General features: G+C 47.5%; 1 protein-coding gene across 1 annotated transcript in view; it reads left to right on the plus strand.

The window, feature by feature from the left end:
• The first annotated feature begins 8,980 nt into the window (after positions 1 to 8,980).
• The window catches only part of UMODL1 (uromodulin like 1), a 76,189-nt gene continuing 72,126 nt past the window's right edge, over positions 8,981 to 13,043 (plus strand). The window contains exon 1 of the mRNA XM_075197844.1: positions 8,981 to 9,053. Within this exon, the coding sequence (XP_075053945.1) occupies positions 8,981 to 9,053 (73 nt within the window). The remainder of the gene's footprint in view (positions 9,054 to 13,043) is intronic.

Genomic DNA, 13,043 nt, shown 5'->3' on the forward strand with positions numbered 1-13,043 from the left:
CACCAGGATCTTTAGTCTTTACAGGTAAAGCTGGGTACACTCCTATGTAATCATACTTCAGATGCTCTAACAAGTTCACCTCTGCTCGCTCTCCACCCTCTGTTGCCCTCTGCTCGCTCTCCACCCTCTGTTGTCCCACTGCCCTCTGCTCACTCTCCACCCTCTGTTTCCCCTCTGCTCGCTCTCCATCCTCTGTTGTCCCACTGCCCTCTGCTCGCTCTCCACCCTCTGTTGTCCCACTGCCCTCTGCTCACTCTCCACCCTCTGCTCGCTCTCCACCCTCTGTTTCCCCTCTGCTCGCTCTCCATCCTCTGTTGCCCCACTGCCCTCTGCTCGCTCTCCACCCTCTGTTGCCCCACTGCCCTCTGCTCGCTCTCCACCCTCTGTTGTCCCACTGCCCTCTGCTCGCTCTCCACCCTCTGTTGTCCCACTGCCTTCTACATCTCCACCCTCTGTTGTCCCACAGGCCTCTGCTCGCTCTCCACCCTCTGTTGTCCCACTGCCCTCTGCTCACTCTCCACCCTCTGTTGCCCTACTGCCCTCTGCTCGCTCTCCACCCTCTGTTGTCCCACTGCCCTCTACATCTCCACCCTCTGTTGTCCCACTGCCCTCTTCTCACTCTCCACCCTCTGTTGCCCCTCTGCTCGCTCTCCACCCTCTGTTGCCCCACTGCCCTCTGCTCACTCTCCACCCTCTGTTGTCCCACTGCCCTCTGCTCACTCTCCACCCTCTGTTGTCCCACTGCCCTCTACATCACCCTCTGTTGTCCCACAGCCCTCTGCTCCCTCTCCACCCTCTGTTGTCCCACTGCCCTCTGCTCGCTCTCCACCCTCTGTTGTCCCACTGCCCTCTGCTTGCTCTCCACCCTCTGTTGTCCCACTGCCCTCTGCTCGCTCTCCACCCTCTGTTGTCCCACTGCCCTCTGCTCGCTCTCCACCCTCTGTTGCCCCACTGCCATCTGCTCGCTCTCCACCCTCTGTTGTCCCACTGCCCTCTGCTCGCTCTCCACCCTCTGTTGTCCCACTGCCCTCTGCTCGCTCTCCACCCTCTGTTGCCCCACTGCCCTCTGCTCGCTCTCCACCCTCTGTTGCCCCACTGCCCTTTGCATCTCCATCACTGTTGCAATCCACATCACAGGTAACGAGAAGCCAAGAAAAGAGAACCACCACTCCCAATGTTTTCCAAGGGGGAAAGCAAGGAAGAAAAAAATTTTGTCACTTCTTGTTGTTTGTTTTTTATCCACAATACACAAATTTGAAAAAGAGAACTAGTTTCCTTGTTTTTGGTCAATTTGCTTTAAGGATTACATTTGATCAAAGCCCAGAAGGTACCTACATGTAAAGTATGATAAAATCACGTATTATAGTCTTGGGAATCTGGAGGACTAGGATTGAGGTCATCCACCTCCTGGTCAGCACTCTCGGCCTCCTCCATCTGTGGAACCCCACTCCTGATCGCGATCTTATGTAATACCAAACACAGACCCGTTATGTCGCACGCAATATTGGGCGCATACATAAGAGCTTCGCCAGAGGCAGCGGAATCTGACCTTTAAAAGGTGCTACGGTAACGCTACAATATTTGACAATTGATTCTACAAGTACACCGTAATGCAAAGAGTGATAATAATTTGCCAAGGTGGTAGACCTACATTTATGGCTGCAGTGTAGAAATGTAGGGTACTACATAGGCATACATAGTAGACGACATAGACAAAATTGTTGAAAGCTTTCAAAGTACACAAAAACAGTATAAATGTATGCAAGTGTGTAGGAACTATACAACACGCAAATAACATTTAAAAACAAACAAGCATTGGTAATGTGTTAAAAATGTTAAAATTTTATTAAATAGTTTTAAAAACAATGACAGTTTTAACATTCGCACAAGTATGCAGTGTTTGTAAAGTATAAAAGAATGCAGCTACCTCTATGGTATATAACAATCCTATAATCCTCAGCAAACAATACTGTAAACATTCTGTATGAGACAAAATGGCATCAAAGTAATCTCCCTCTGTCAGTTTTGTACAGTGTTGTATATAACGAGATTAGTTATATGCAGGCGAAAAGTCCACTCTCCCATTAGTTGAGGAGTATGTGAATATTGTGTTTCGTCATCGCTATCATCCATGATACAGACTTGACCTCGGGCAGGTGTAAGCCGTACGTCTCAAAAAGAGCGTACTGCTGCCTGCGCCGGAGTTTGAATCGCACGTATCTGCTGGGGAACGCCAGAAATCGTCATTTACACTGCTTAATGAATCAGGCCCAATGTGTCTAAATATAAACCTATCCCTGATTGATATGTTATAATTTCAGCACATCGGGTCATTAGATATCTGTAAATCCAATGGGAAGGCCATGAAGAAATAGAGTATTTAATTAGAACCCCAAGAGAGCCATGGGGCCAGGTTGCTAACAACAATGGAGCTGCTGGGAATTAATTTCGGTCTCGTTCATTACTAAAGGTGTTGTTGAAATGACAAGCAAAGCAGCGACTTGCAGTTCTGTATGTAGGATGTTCATGTAAACTGTGCACATTACAGGGGACACTTTGTAGACTGAACCAAAATGAAATAATGCAAATGCCCCTGATCAGTTGACTGGTAACTAGGCTCATGCGCTCTCGTGAACACTGGGTGAGCCCACAGAATGTCTTCATTGTGTATGGGCAGCACGGTGGCTCAGTGGTTAGCACTTCTGCCTCACAGCACTGGGGTCATGAGTTTGATTCCTGACTATGGCCTTATCCGTGGAGTTTGTATGTTCTCCCTGTGTTTGTGTGGGTTTCTTCCAGGTGTTCTGGTTTCCTCCCACACTCCAAAAACATACTGGTAGGTTAATTGGCTACTATCAAATTAACCCTAGTCTTTCTGTGTGTGTATGTTAGGGAATTTAAACTGTAAGCTCCAGTGGAACAGTGAGAGAGTCCTCTGTACAGAACTGCGGAATTAGTGGCGCTATATAAATAGATGATGATGATTGTGTCTAGGTGAGAGGTAGATGTTAAATTTGTGTAATCTGGAGTATATCACATAGATTATATAACACCTCCCTAGCCTCTGCTATCTGTCAATACTTCAATCCAGTATTTACATGTATAACTGTCAAATAAATATGCCAATATGCAGCAGGTACAGGAGGCAGATATTTTTCTCTGGGTCTGCAGTTACGTAGCCTGTGATGTCTAGTTATGCCCTTGTTTTTGGCTATATGAAGATTATACCCAATGGCCACAAGCACTGAGTGAAGAATATAAATTTTTATCTAATATAACAAATTGCTACATTTTACTGTATTTATTATTAAACTGTATTTGGCCTTTTCTTATAACAAGGCTCATGACAATGCATCTTATGCCTCAGTTATGTCACTAGTTCTCAGCGATTTGATAGGCTGAAAATTGTTTAATAAAACGGTTGCCTCCACCAGGAGCGGGACTATAGTGGGTGCAGAGGCATGCGGCAGTGCACTTCTCCGCCCCCATGCGGCAGTACACTGCTCCGCCCCCATGCGGCAGTACACTGCTCCCCCCCATGCGGCAGTGTACTGCTCCGCCCCCATGTGGCAGTACAATGCTCCGCCCCCATGCGGCAGTGTACTGCCCCGCCCCCATGTGGCAGTACAATGCTCCGCCCCCATGCGGCAGTACACTGCTCCGCCCCCACGCGGCAGTACACTGCTCCGCCCCCACGCGGCAGTACACTGCTCCGCCCCATGCAGCAGTGCACTGCTCCACCCCCCGACTTCTACTGTATACTGACGTGAAACACTCACTTGCCAAGATGTAGTGTAGTACCCCCTCGCTGCTGCCCTCCTCTTCAGCTCCAGCAACATCCCACTATCCATGGATTCTCCTTGTCTTGGGGGTCCCTCCTACTCCCAGTCCCACTGCTGTCCTCCACACTGTTCCTTTCACAACCCACATCCCAATAGTCAGTGACCATTGGTATCTTGGGACCCACACTGCAACTGTGCAATGAAATGGACGTCAACATATTACTTGGACAAACCTGTCACAAAATCTCCTGCTGTCACAGTGTGGGGGCATTTACCAAGGGGCTCTCATACAGGGAAACCTCCATAGGTAAACCGATGGTGGGGGGTTTCCTAGTGCCTGGAACCCCCTCCCCCCCAAGCCTGGGGAACTGTATAATTGAGGTGGCTGGACCCTGCCCCCACTTCACACGGCTCTGCTTGAAAAGGGAGAGCTGTGTGCATCTAACAGTAGTGCACACAGCATTGTCCATGTATATTATAGGGATAGGAAGAGTCAGAGAGCAGCCAAGCACTGTCTAATTTTATAGCCACGCCCCCATACATGCTGGTCACGCCCACTGGTGGCATGGTGTGGAAACTCCCCTCTACAAATCCTGCATTTTCCCCTGACCCCCTCCCCTAGTTCAGCTCCTGCTGCCTTCCACACTGAGTATGCAGTGACCCCCCCCCTCAATGTATGGGGGCACTTTACAAGGCGGCTCTATACAGGATTCTCTCTCATCCCCTCTTGTTTCCAAACATATACATTCAGCGCCACACCCTCCAATTTTATCCAGACATTCTCATCCAAAGCCTCTGTTCTTCTTTGGAACCTTTGCTTCTCTCCCCCTCTTGACCACACTTGACACTATGCCAGCCTTCATTCACGTAAGGTTTCTCTTCATGGGGTACCTCTGAAGGTGGGGATCCCCTTCTCTCACTGCCCCTACTGTATGAGGCTTCTAATAATTTAGGGCCCTTGACTTCCCTTAATTAACTGGGACATCCCTCCTTCCCCCTAGGTCCTGTCTTCACTATGACAGCACACCTTTTTTGTGGGGAAACCAGAGTCTTTATAGACTCTAGTCCTATACAGTAGCCTCCTATACCCGTACTGCCGCTTTCGATCTGTTATTGGCCACACGGGCTGGTGTTACTCTGGCGAAAGGTTCCTTTTGTCTTCAATTATATTTCTGCTGTTTTACTGTTGTACAACACATACATTTTCCATTGCATAAGAGTGAGTAAAAATTGCTATCCAGCGTAGTGCTTAGGGAGCGACTATGCAGATGGTTCAGATCCATGATCATGTGCAACCGTGGGTGCATGAAAAGAGTGCATAGACTTGGCTCCGTGTCTCAGGATAGAGACCAGGATAGTGCAGCATTCAACGACACACTCAGTTAATGTAACATGAAAGTGAAATGAAATCTGTCACAACACAGTGATTTAACTGTGAAAACATCACCTGCAGCAATTTCAACATTGGAATCCCTTTGGTGTGACAAAGCCATTAAGTTTCATTTCACACTGGTTGAGTGTCATCGTTTTAGAATGCTGCTGTTAAGGCAACATTCTAAAACAGAGGCATTCTAAAACGCCCATCTGGCACTGCCCTTACCTGCATGAAACCATTTGTCAAGTCTTTAACACATTGTTGTGAATGTACCCAGCTACGTGGATAAGTTGTTGTTCTGTACAGACCCTTCAACATGCCCCCTTCCACACGAAAACCAAAATGCTCTGCTCCTGAAATTCCAATTAATTAACTATTTCAGTTCCTGCTTTAACTAATTTATGTTTAAAAGCACACTGCTCATCAAGTAATGAATTCAGCCCAGGTAACAGTATTCGCTACACAATCCCTGTGTGCTGCAATATCATTGAATGGCATCCAGTCTAATGTGAGAAATCAGATCTATTTACAGACATTGGGCCTGAATCATTAAGGATCCTAAATTAAGAAGTTTCTTATTTAAGTCTCCTGGACAAAACCATGTTACTGTGAGAAGACCCCCGCCAGGGGCTGAAGAGTCCTCTGGTGGCGGTGCCCAGCAAGAGGGTGAAGAAAGAAGAAAGAACTTACTTACCCGTCCGGCGATCCAGCGGCGGTAAGTATTCATTCTTTCTTGCAGGTTCTGGCAGCAGAGGAAGGATGAGGCAATCAGGGCTCATCTTTCCCCGCTGGCCAATCAGCGGGCGGATACGCGAGCCGCTCGCGCCCGCCCGTTTGAAAGATTGGCGCCGCGGCGAGCCAATCAGCGCTCGCGGCGGCGCCTGCTGATGACGTCGTGCCGGCGACTATATAAGTCGCCGGGCGGCGCCATTTTGTCAGAAGAGAGTCGGCGGCGGAGAGAGAAGGACGTCGTGGGACGTCCGGAGTGCAAGAAGAAAAGAAGCCGCCGGAGCGGAGATCATCGGCGGGGAGCCCTTGTAAGGGCTGAGAGCGCCCCCGCCTCCGGAGCAGCCAGAAGACCCACGCCGAACGGGAGAAGAGGCGCCGCCAGCTGGAGGGTCTGGAAGACCCGGAAAAGAAGGCAGAAGACGGCGTGGCAAGTTGAGTATCCTGCGCGGAGCAGGCAAGTAGCCTTAACGTTAGGTCGGACACTAGGCCCGTGGCCACGGTCAGGCATAAGGCCTGTGGGACATGTATTAGGGGCACAAGGCCCAGGGAACTGGGCACTAGGCCCCTATAAAGTAGTGGGCCAGTAGGCCATATTGATAAAGGGCACAAGGCCCTGTTAGTTAGCTAGGTAGGGGGCGTGAGGGCCCCAGGTATAAGGGCACAAGGCCCTTAGGTAGGTAGTGGCCTAGAGGCCATAGGAAGGCCACAGGGCCTGGTTAGGGGGCTGAAAGCCCATAGTCTGAGAAGGGCACAAGGCCCTAGTAGATAGTTAGGAGGCCACAAGGCCTAAGTAGGCAGGGGCTAGGGCCCCTAGGTAGCAGGGCACAAGGCCCTAGTTAGTGGGCTCAGAGCCCTGAGTTAGAGAGGGGGCTGAGGCCCATAGTCAGAGCACAAGGCTCTGTAGGCAGCTGTGCACGAGGCACATGGTGTGTAGGACATAAGGCCCTGGTGGTGTGATAGAGGTGTGAGAGCCTTGTGAGTGTAGGTGCGGTCCTGTGTGAGGTGAGCACACGGAGTTAGGAGGTACAGTAGAGCGGAGGCTCCTGTGGATGCTGTAGCAACCGGCTGGTTGGCTAGCAGCGTTGTGCTCTGGTGAGTAGCGTACAAAGTACTATATTACTGTATTCTGTCTGTGCGGCGAGTATTGTCTGTATTACTGTAACTTTGGGTGTGCTACATAATTGTGTCCAGGGGCAAGACGTCAGGCCCCCATTAAAGGTAGGCTCTTGTTCCCTGTGTTTTCCTGTACTAACCCGTGCTGTGGGGACAAGTGTAGTTACCAGCTTACACATAGTCAGGGAAGAACACACGTAGTTTTCCCGTCCCTTAGGTCCCTGGGGTCGCACTGGTTTCCAGAGGGGGTGACTGAGTGAGTCAGTGGCAGTGCAGCACAGCTCAACGCAGTTCCAGGGGGCGTCCCGTGGTTCAGATTGAGTGTCCCAGTCCTCAGTTCCGTGCAGGTTCCCTGGCGGTTCCGAAGTGGGATACGTGTTCGATATCTGGGTGCAGGCAGTCGGGCGGTTCAGTTTCGATCGGCTGTTCCGGGCGGCAGTCTGTACACAGGTTAGTGTGCTGTTCCAGTGAGCCTCAGTCGGGCCTGGTGCAGCCGGTCCTTAGGATCCGTGGGTGACCCCATAGCAAGAAGGCAGTTTCTTGGTACGGCCTGGGGGAGGGGGTTAGGAACCGCCCTCCGGTTTAGTCCGTGAACACCGGCTGGTGTTCCCCGTAGTGTGTAGTGAGCAGTTCCGTTAGTGCACCACACCTAGTTAGTCATAGTTGTTTGACTTAGTTGCGTTGCCGACCATTAGAGCGTTGTTAGGGTCGGGTCGCTGTTGTAGTCAGTTTAGTTTTGTGGGTGCCCATCTTAGTCACACTGAGAGCGTAGAGGGAGGCTGTGTGTTCCTTGTCATCCGCAGGTGTCAGGGAGGTGCAGGAGAGCAGGATCGGAAGTGGGAGTGTCCCGGTGAGTATCACGCTTGATTCCCCCTTTCGGTTAGGCCCTCACCGGGTGGTGTGCGAGGTTCTTGAGGCGGGATTAGTCCTGGTCTCAAGTGCCTGTAGTCCCCCGTGCCTAGGCAAGAACAAAGTGAGGAGGCGGCAAGGGAGCTTGGACTGAGAGTGTCCTTGTTCATTGCCGTATTCTCGGACAGCCCTTACCTGGTAGGCACGGCCGTAATCTCTGTCTCTTTCTTAGAGGGACGTGGTTGGAGGTGACAGGGGTTGCGGCTGCGGATCTGCTGGGATCGGGTCGCAGCTGGGATATCGGAGGCGGACTGGAGGTGACCATCGTTTACAAGGTAAGTTCTTTTGTGTTGCGTCTGTCCTGTTTCCCTGCAGGGGCGCTACATTACAATGCAAGGGGTGCAAATTAGTATTCTGTTTTGCACATAAGGTAAATACTGACTGTTTTTTCATGTAGCACACAAATACTTGATAGCTTATTTGTACACTGAAATTTAAAGTTGATATTTGTGTGCTACATGAAAAAACAGTCAGTATTTAACTTATGTGCAAAACAGAATACTAATTTGCACCCCTTGCATTGTAACATGGTTTTGTCCAAGAGACTGAAATAAGAAGTTTCTCAAGTTAAGATCCTTAATGAATCAGGCCCATGGTTATCACATTATGTCATATTAAGTCGAATAACAGAAACAAAACCAACGGCCACAAAATAAAAACGCATGCGACTAATCACATAAAATTGCACTTAGTCACATGCAATTTAATCGCTGGACTAAAAATCGCTGGACTAAAAATTGCTAGTGTGGATATAGTATGCTGCAGTTTTATTCACTTGTAACTTCCTTTCTGAATTCCTGCTGCAGTGTGCTTGTTTCCTGACACTTTACCGTTGCACAGCGTATAATTATGGTACCATGTAGAGACACAGGTGTTTCGTGGGGGTGGGGCTAAGCCGAAGGAACTAATGAGCGATCACGGAATGCCCAGTGGACCTTCTCTTCTGTATCCAGTCTTCCCAAGCTGCGAGACAAGAATAACAAACCTCCCATCCAACGAGGCTGTATAATCCGGAGTTTGAGATTTCATTTATTTCATATAATTATTGCGGCATCTCAGTAGATGAAGGGAAATGGACAGGATCATTCTCATGTACATCGTTACTCTCTGTCTGGCTTCAGGACTGGGAAGTGGACAGATCTTTGGTGAGTCTTTACTTCTTTCTTACATGGAAACTACAGTCGGATGATTAGTCACCAAGTCATTGGGGACCCTGATTTTTTCAATCTGTATTAGGAACATTGAGCGACTGGTTATCTCATACTTGGTACCATTTGCCTCTGGTCAGGGAGCTGGGATATTGGTCCTTTTGTCACAGGTTCTTTACAGACCAGACATCAGTTCCAGCAAGGACGGCATAATGGAATAAGATAAATAGAACGGTCTGGGTAATATCAGGACAGTTTGCAAGAAAAAGGTTCTATTTAAATATAATGACATAAGAGGGAACAGAGTGAAGAGGATTCTATGTATTTCATCTGTTGCCTCTGATTAAAGATACTCATCTTACCTTGGGATCAGCCCTAGGTCTGCCACCGATATAACCATCCTAAACCCTGGTCTTCAGCCATCAAAATGGAACTTATTGTTAAGGATTTTCCTATTGTAGAAGAAGTGGACTTTTTGGAGTAAATTTATCCAGCTGCAGGTTTGAAAAAGTGGAGATGTTGCCTATAGCAACCAATCAGATTCTAGCTGTCATTTTGTTTAATGTAGTAAATAAATGATAACCAGAATCTGATTGGTTGCTATAGGCAACATCTCCACTTTTTCAAACCCGCAGCTTGATAAAATTACCCCTTTGTCTCCACATTGGTCAAATCCGCTATTTAGCAAAATGTTCTCCACTAAAGTACATGTTAACAAAGTCAGGTTACCAACAAGGCAGTACAGGCAGCGGCCTAAGGTTTGGTGGGACTTAGGAGGCCCAAATTCAAGTCTTTGGGACAAGCAGATCTGCCTGGTGCAGTTGCAGGCATCTTCACATTCTCCACCGCTTAGCTAGATTCTGGGTACCCCCCTCCCTAGCATTTACTGACTTGCAGTCAGAGACAAGAGCTGGGGTCCATTGGTTCCGGTGGTGTAGAGCTTAGGAATTCTACCAGAACCTCCACATCCTGTTTACACAGTGTATAAGGTTCTCAGGTCTGTCAGGGTTACCACATCTCTATATAGCGCAAAGCAGTGGACTTCCAAGGAGAAGCTCATGTACATCTTGCAGAGTTCCTCAGGAAGTTCAGAGAACCATAGGGACTATTGTTACCTATGTATAATAATAAGTGATTGTCCGTAATAAGTGTTCAATACATGATTGTTTTATTATGTGGTCAGGCATGAAAAAAGTCTGTATAGCGAGGGTCGATGGCTTGAGCTCCTCCCAGGTCCCATGTAGTATTGGGGGGCTGGGTAATATAGAGGGGTACGTGCAGTGTGGGGAGCAAGCAGAATGGGGTTGTCTGTACGACATGTGCAAATAGAAGGGCGTCTATGACTTAGGGTTTTTGTGAAATTGAGTCTGCACAACGTGTGTGGCAGTGCAGGCCTGTGCACTGGGGCCAGGGCTGCCAAGGGGATTTTCGGGCCAAAGTAAAGCAATTTCTTGGGACTTTTCTCATAGGTGTCGAAGGGGCCACACCAGTTCAGTGGCTCCTAGCACTACATATACAGGCCAGGACCCCCAGCAAGGCACAGGCCAGTCAGTACATTGTACCTGCCCACCTCCTCCTCTTGATGCCTGTGACTGGTGTGTGTGCAATGCCGCTGGTAATGCTATAATAATGAGGGCACAATGCCGGTATAATCATGAACAGCTCAAGGACGAGATCTGATGTGGGCTACCAAGAGATCTAACACGTCTATGGCCCCATTTGGTCTTAACCAGCTCTGAGCGGAAGGGGCATAAATTAATAGAATACCTGATGAATCTTTCTCACCATCTCATTTATTTAGGAAATGCCAGAAGGGAGAGGAAGTGGCAGGTAAAAATTAACAGTAAGAAATAACAAACGTAACTGGGGGTATGTGACCAAGGGATAGATTTACTAAAACATCTAAAAAGGAAAAGTTGAGGTTTTGCCCATAGCAACCAATCAGATTCTAGCTATCATGTTCTAGAACAGTGTTGGCTAACCTGTGACACTCCAGGTGTTCAGAAACTACAAGTCCCGGCATGCTTTGCCAAAAGTAGCTTATTGCTGGGAGGGTATGCTGGGACTTGTAGTTTCACAACACCTGGAGGGTCACAGGTTAGCCAACACTGTTCTAGAACGTACTAGATAAATGGTGGCTAGAATTTCATTGGTTGCTATGGTGAACACCTATATTTTTGCCTTTTTTAGAGGTTTTAGTAACTGCACCCCCAGATCAGGTTTCATAGTTTTGCTCTTGGTTGATCTGAGAATGCTTTTGTAGCTGATCATCTGACTATTTCTTTTCACATAGGGCTTTCTTTGTTAGCATGGTAATATAAATGTATATATATATATATATATATATATATATATATATATATATATATATGTATTATAAAGGCAAACAGGCAAAAACAGCAAAGGAAAAAAAAATACTTATGCATGATTCTTCATCATCATCATCATCATCATCATCATTTATTTATATAGCGCCAACATATTCCGTAGCGCTTTACAATTGGGGACAAACGTAATAAACTAATAAACAAACTGGGTAAAACAGACAAAGAGGTGAGAAGGCCCTGCTCGCAAGCTTACAATCTATGGGACAATGGGAGATTGACACATGAGGTTAAGTATACATTTTGCATCTTGGCCCAGCCAGACTGCAAAGGTAGGGTGACTCATAAGCTAAATGATCCTGTCACACAACAATGTTGGTCCGGGGGTAGTTGTCTTGTGTGAAATTGTGTAACAGGCTAAAGGTAGTGAGGTTAAGATGGTGGTTGAGGAATATTATAAGCTTGTCTGAATAGGTAGGTTTTCAGAGAACGCTTGAAAGTTTGTAGAACAGAGGAGAGTCTTATTGTGCGAGGGAGAGAGTTCCATAGAGTGGGTGCAGCCCGAAAAAAGTCCTGTAACCGGGAATGGGAGGATGTAATGAGGGTGGATGAGAGACGCAGATCTTTTGCAGAACGGAGTTGCCGAGTTGGGAGATATTTTGAGACAAGAGAGGAGATGTATGTTGGTGCAGCTTTGTTGATGGCCTTGTAGGTTAGTAAAAGTATTTTATATTGGATTCGGTAGAAGACAGGCAGCCAGTGTAGAGACATACAGAGTGATTCAACAGAGGAATAGCTATTTGCAAGGAAAATCAGTCTTGCCGAAGCATGCAAAATAGATTTTAGGGGTTTGAGTCTGTTTTTGGGAAGACCAGTAAGGAGGGAATTGCAATAGTCAATGCGGGAGATGATTAGTGCATGAATTAAGGTTTTAGCAGTGTCTTGTGTGAGATATGTGCGGATTCTGGAAATGTTCTTTAGATGTATGTAACATGATTTAGATATAGAGTCAATGTGGGGAACAAAGGATAGGCGTGAATCAAGGATTACACCTAGGCAGCGAGCTTGTGGGGTGGGATTTATGGTCATGTTATCAACAGATAGAAATGTCAGGTATGCTCTTGTTGGCGGGTGGGAATATTATTAACTCTGTTTTAGAAAGATTAAGTTTGAGTTGACGAGAGGACATCCAAGATGAAATGGCAGAAAGACAGTCAGTTACACGGGACAACACAGATGTCGAGATATCAGGAGAGGATAGATAGATTTGGGTATCATCCGCATAGAGATGATACTGAAAGCCAAAGGAACTTATTAGATTTCCAAGAGAAGCGGTATAGATAGAGAACAGCAGAGGACCTAGCACCGAGCCTTGTGGTACTCCAACTGATAGGGGAAGCGGAGCAGATGTGGCTCCAGAGAAATTAACAGTGAAAGAGCGATTAGAGAGGTAAGATGAGAACCAGGATAGAACTGTGTCTTGAAGACCTAGGGATTGCAGCGTTTGTATGAGAAGAGAGTGGTCAACGGTGTCAAATGCAGCCGAGAGATCAAGGAGAATTAGGAGAGAGTAATGGCGTTCAGTCTTAGCAGTGATCAGATCATTAACAACCTTGGTCAGCGCAGTCTCTGTGGAGTGTTGAGAACGAAAGCCAGACTGAAG

Source organism: Mixophyes fleayi, chromosome 2 (assembly GCF_038048845.1).
Source record: "Mixophyes fleayi isolate aMixFle1 chromosome 2, aMixFle1.hap1, whole genome shotgun sequence".
In the NCBI taxonomy this organism is placed as follows: Eukaryota; Metazoa; Chordata; class Amphibia; order Anura; family Limnodynastidae; genus Mixophyes; species Mixophyes fleayi.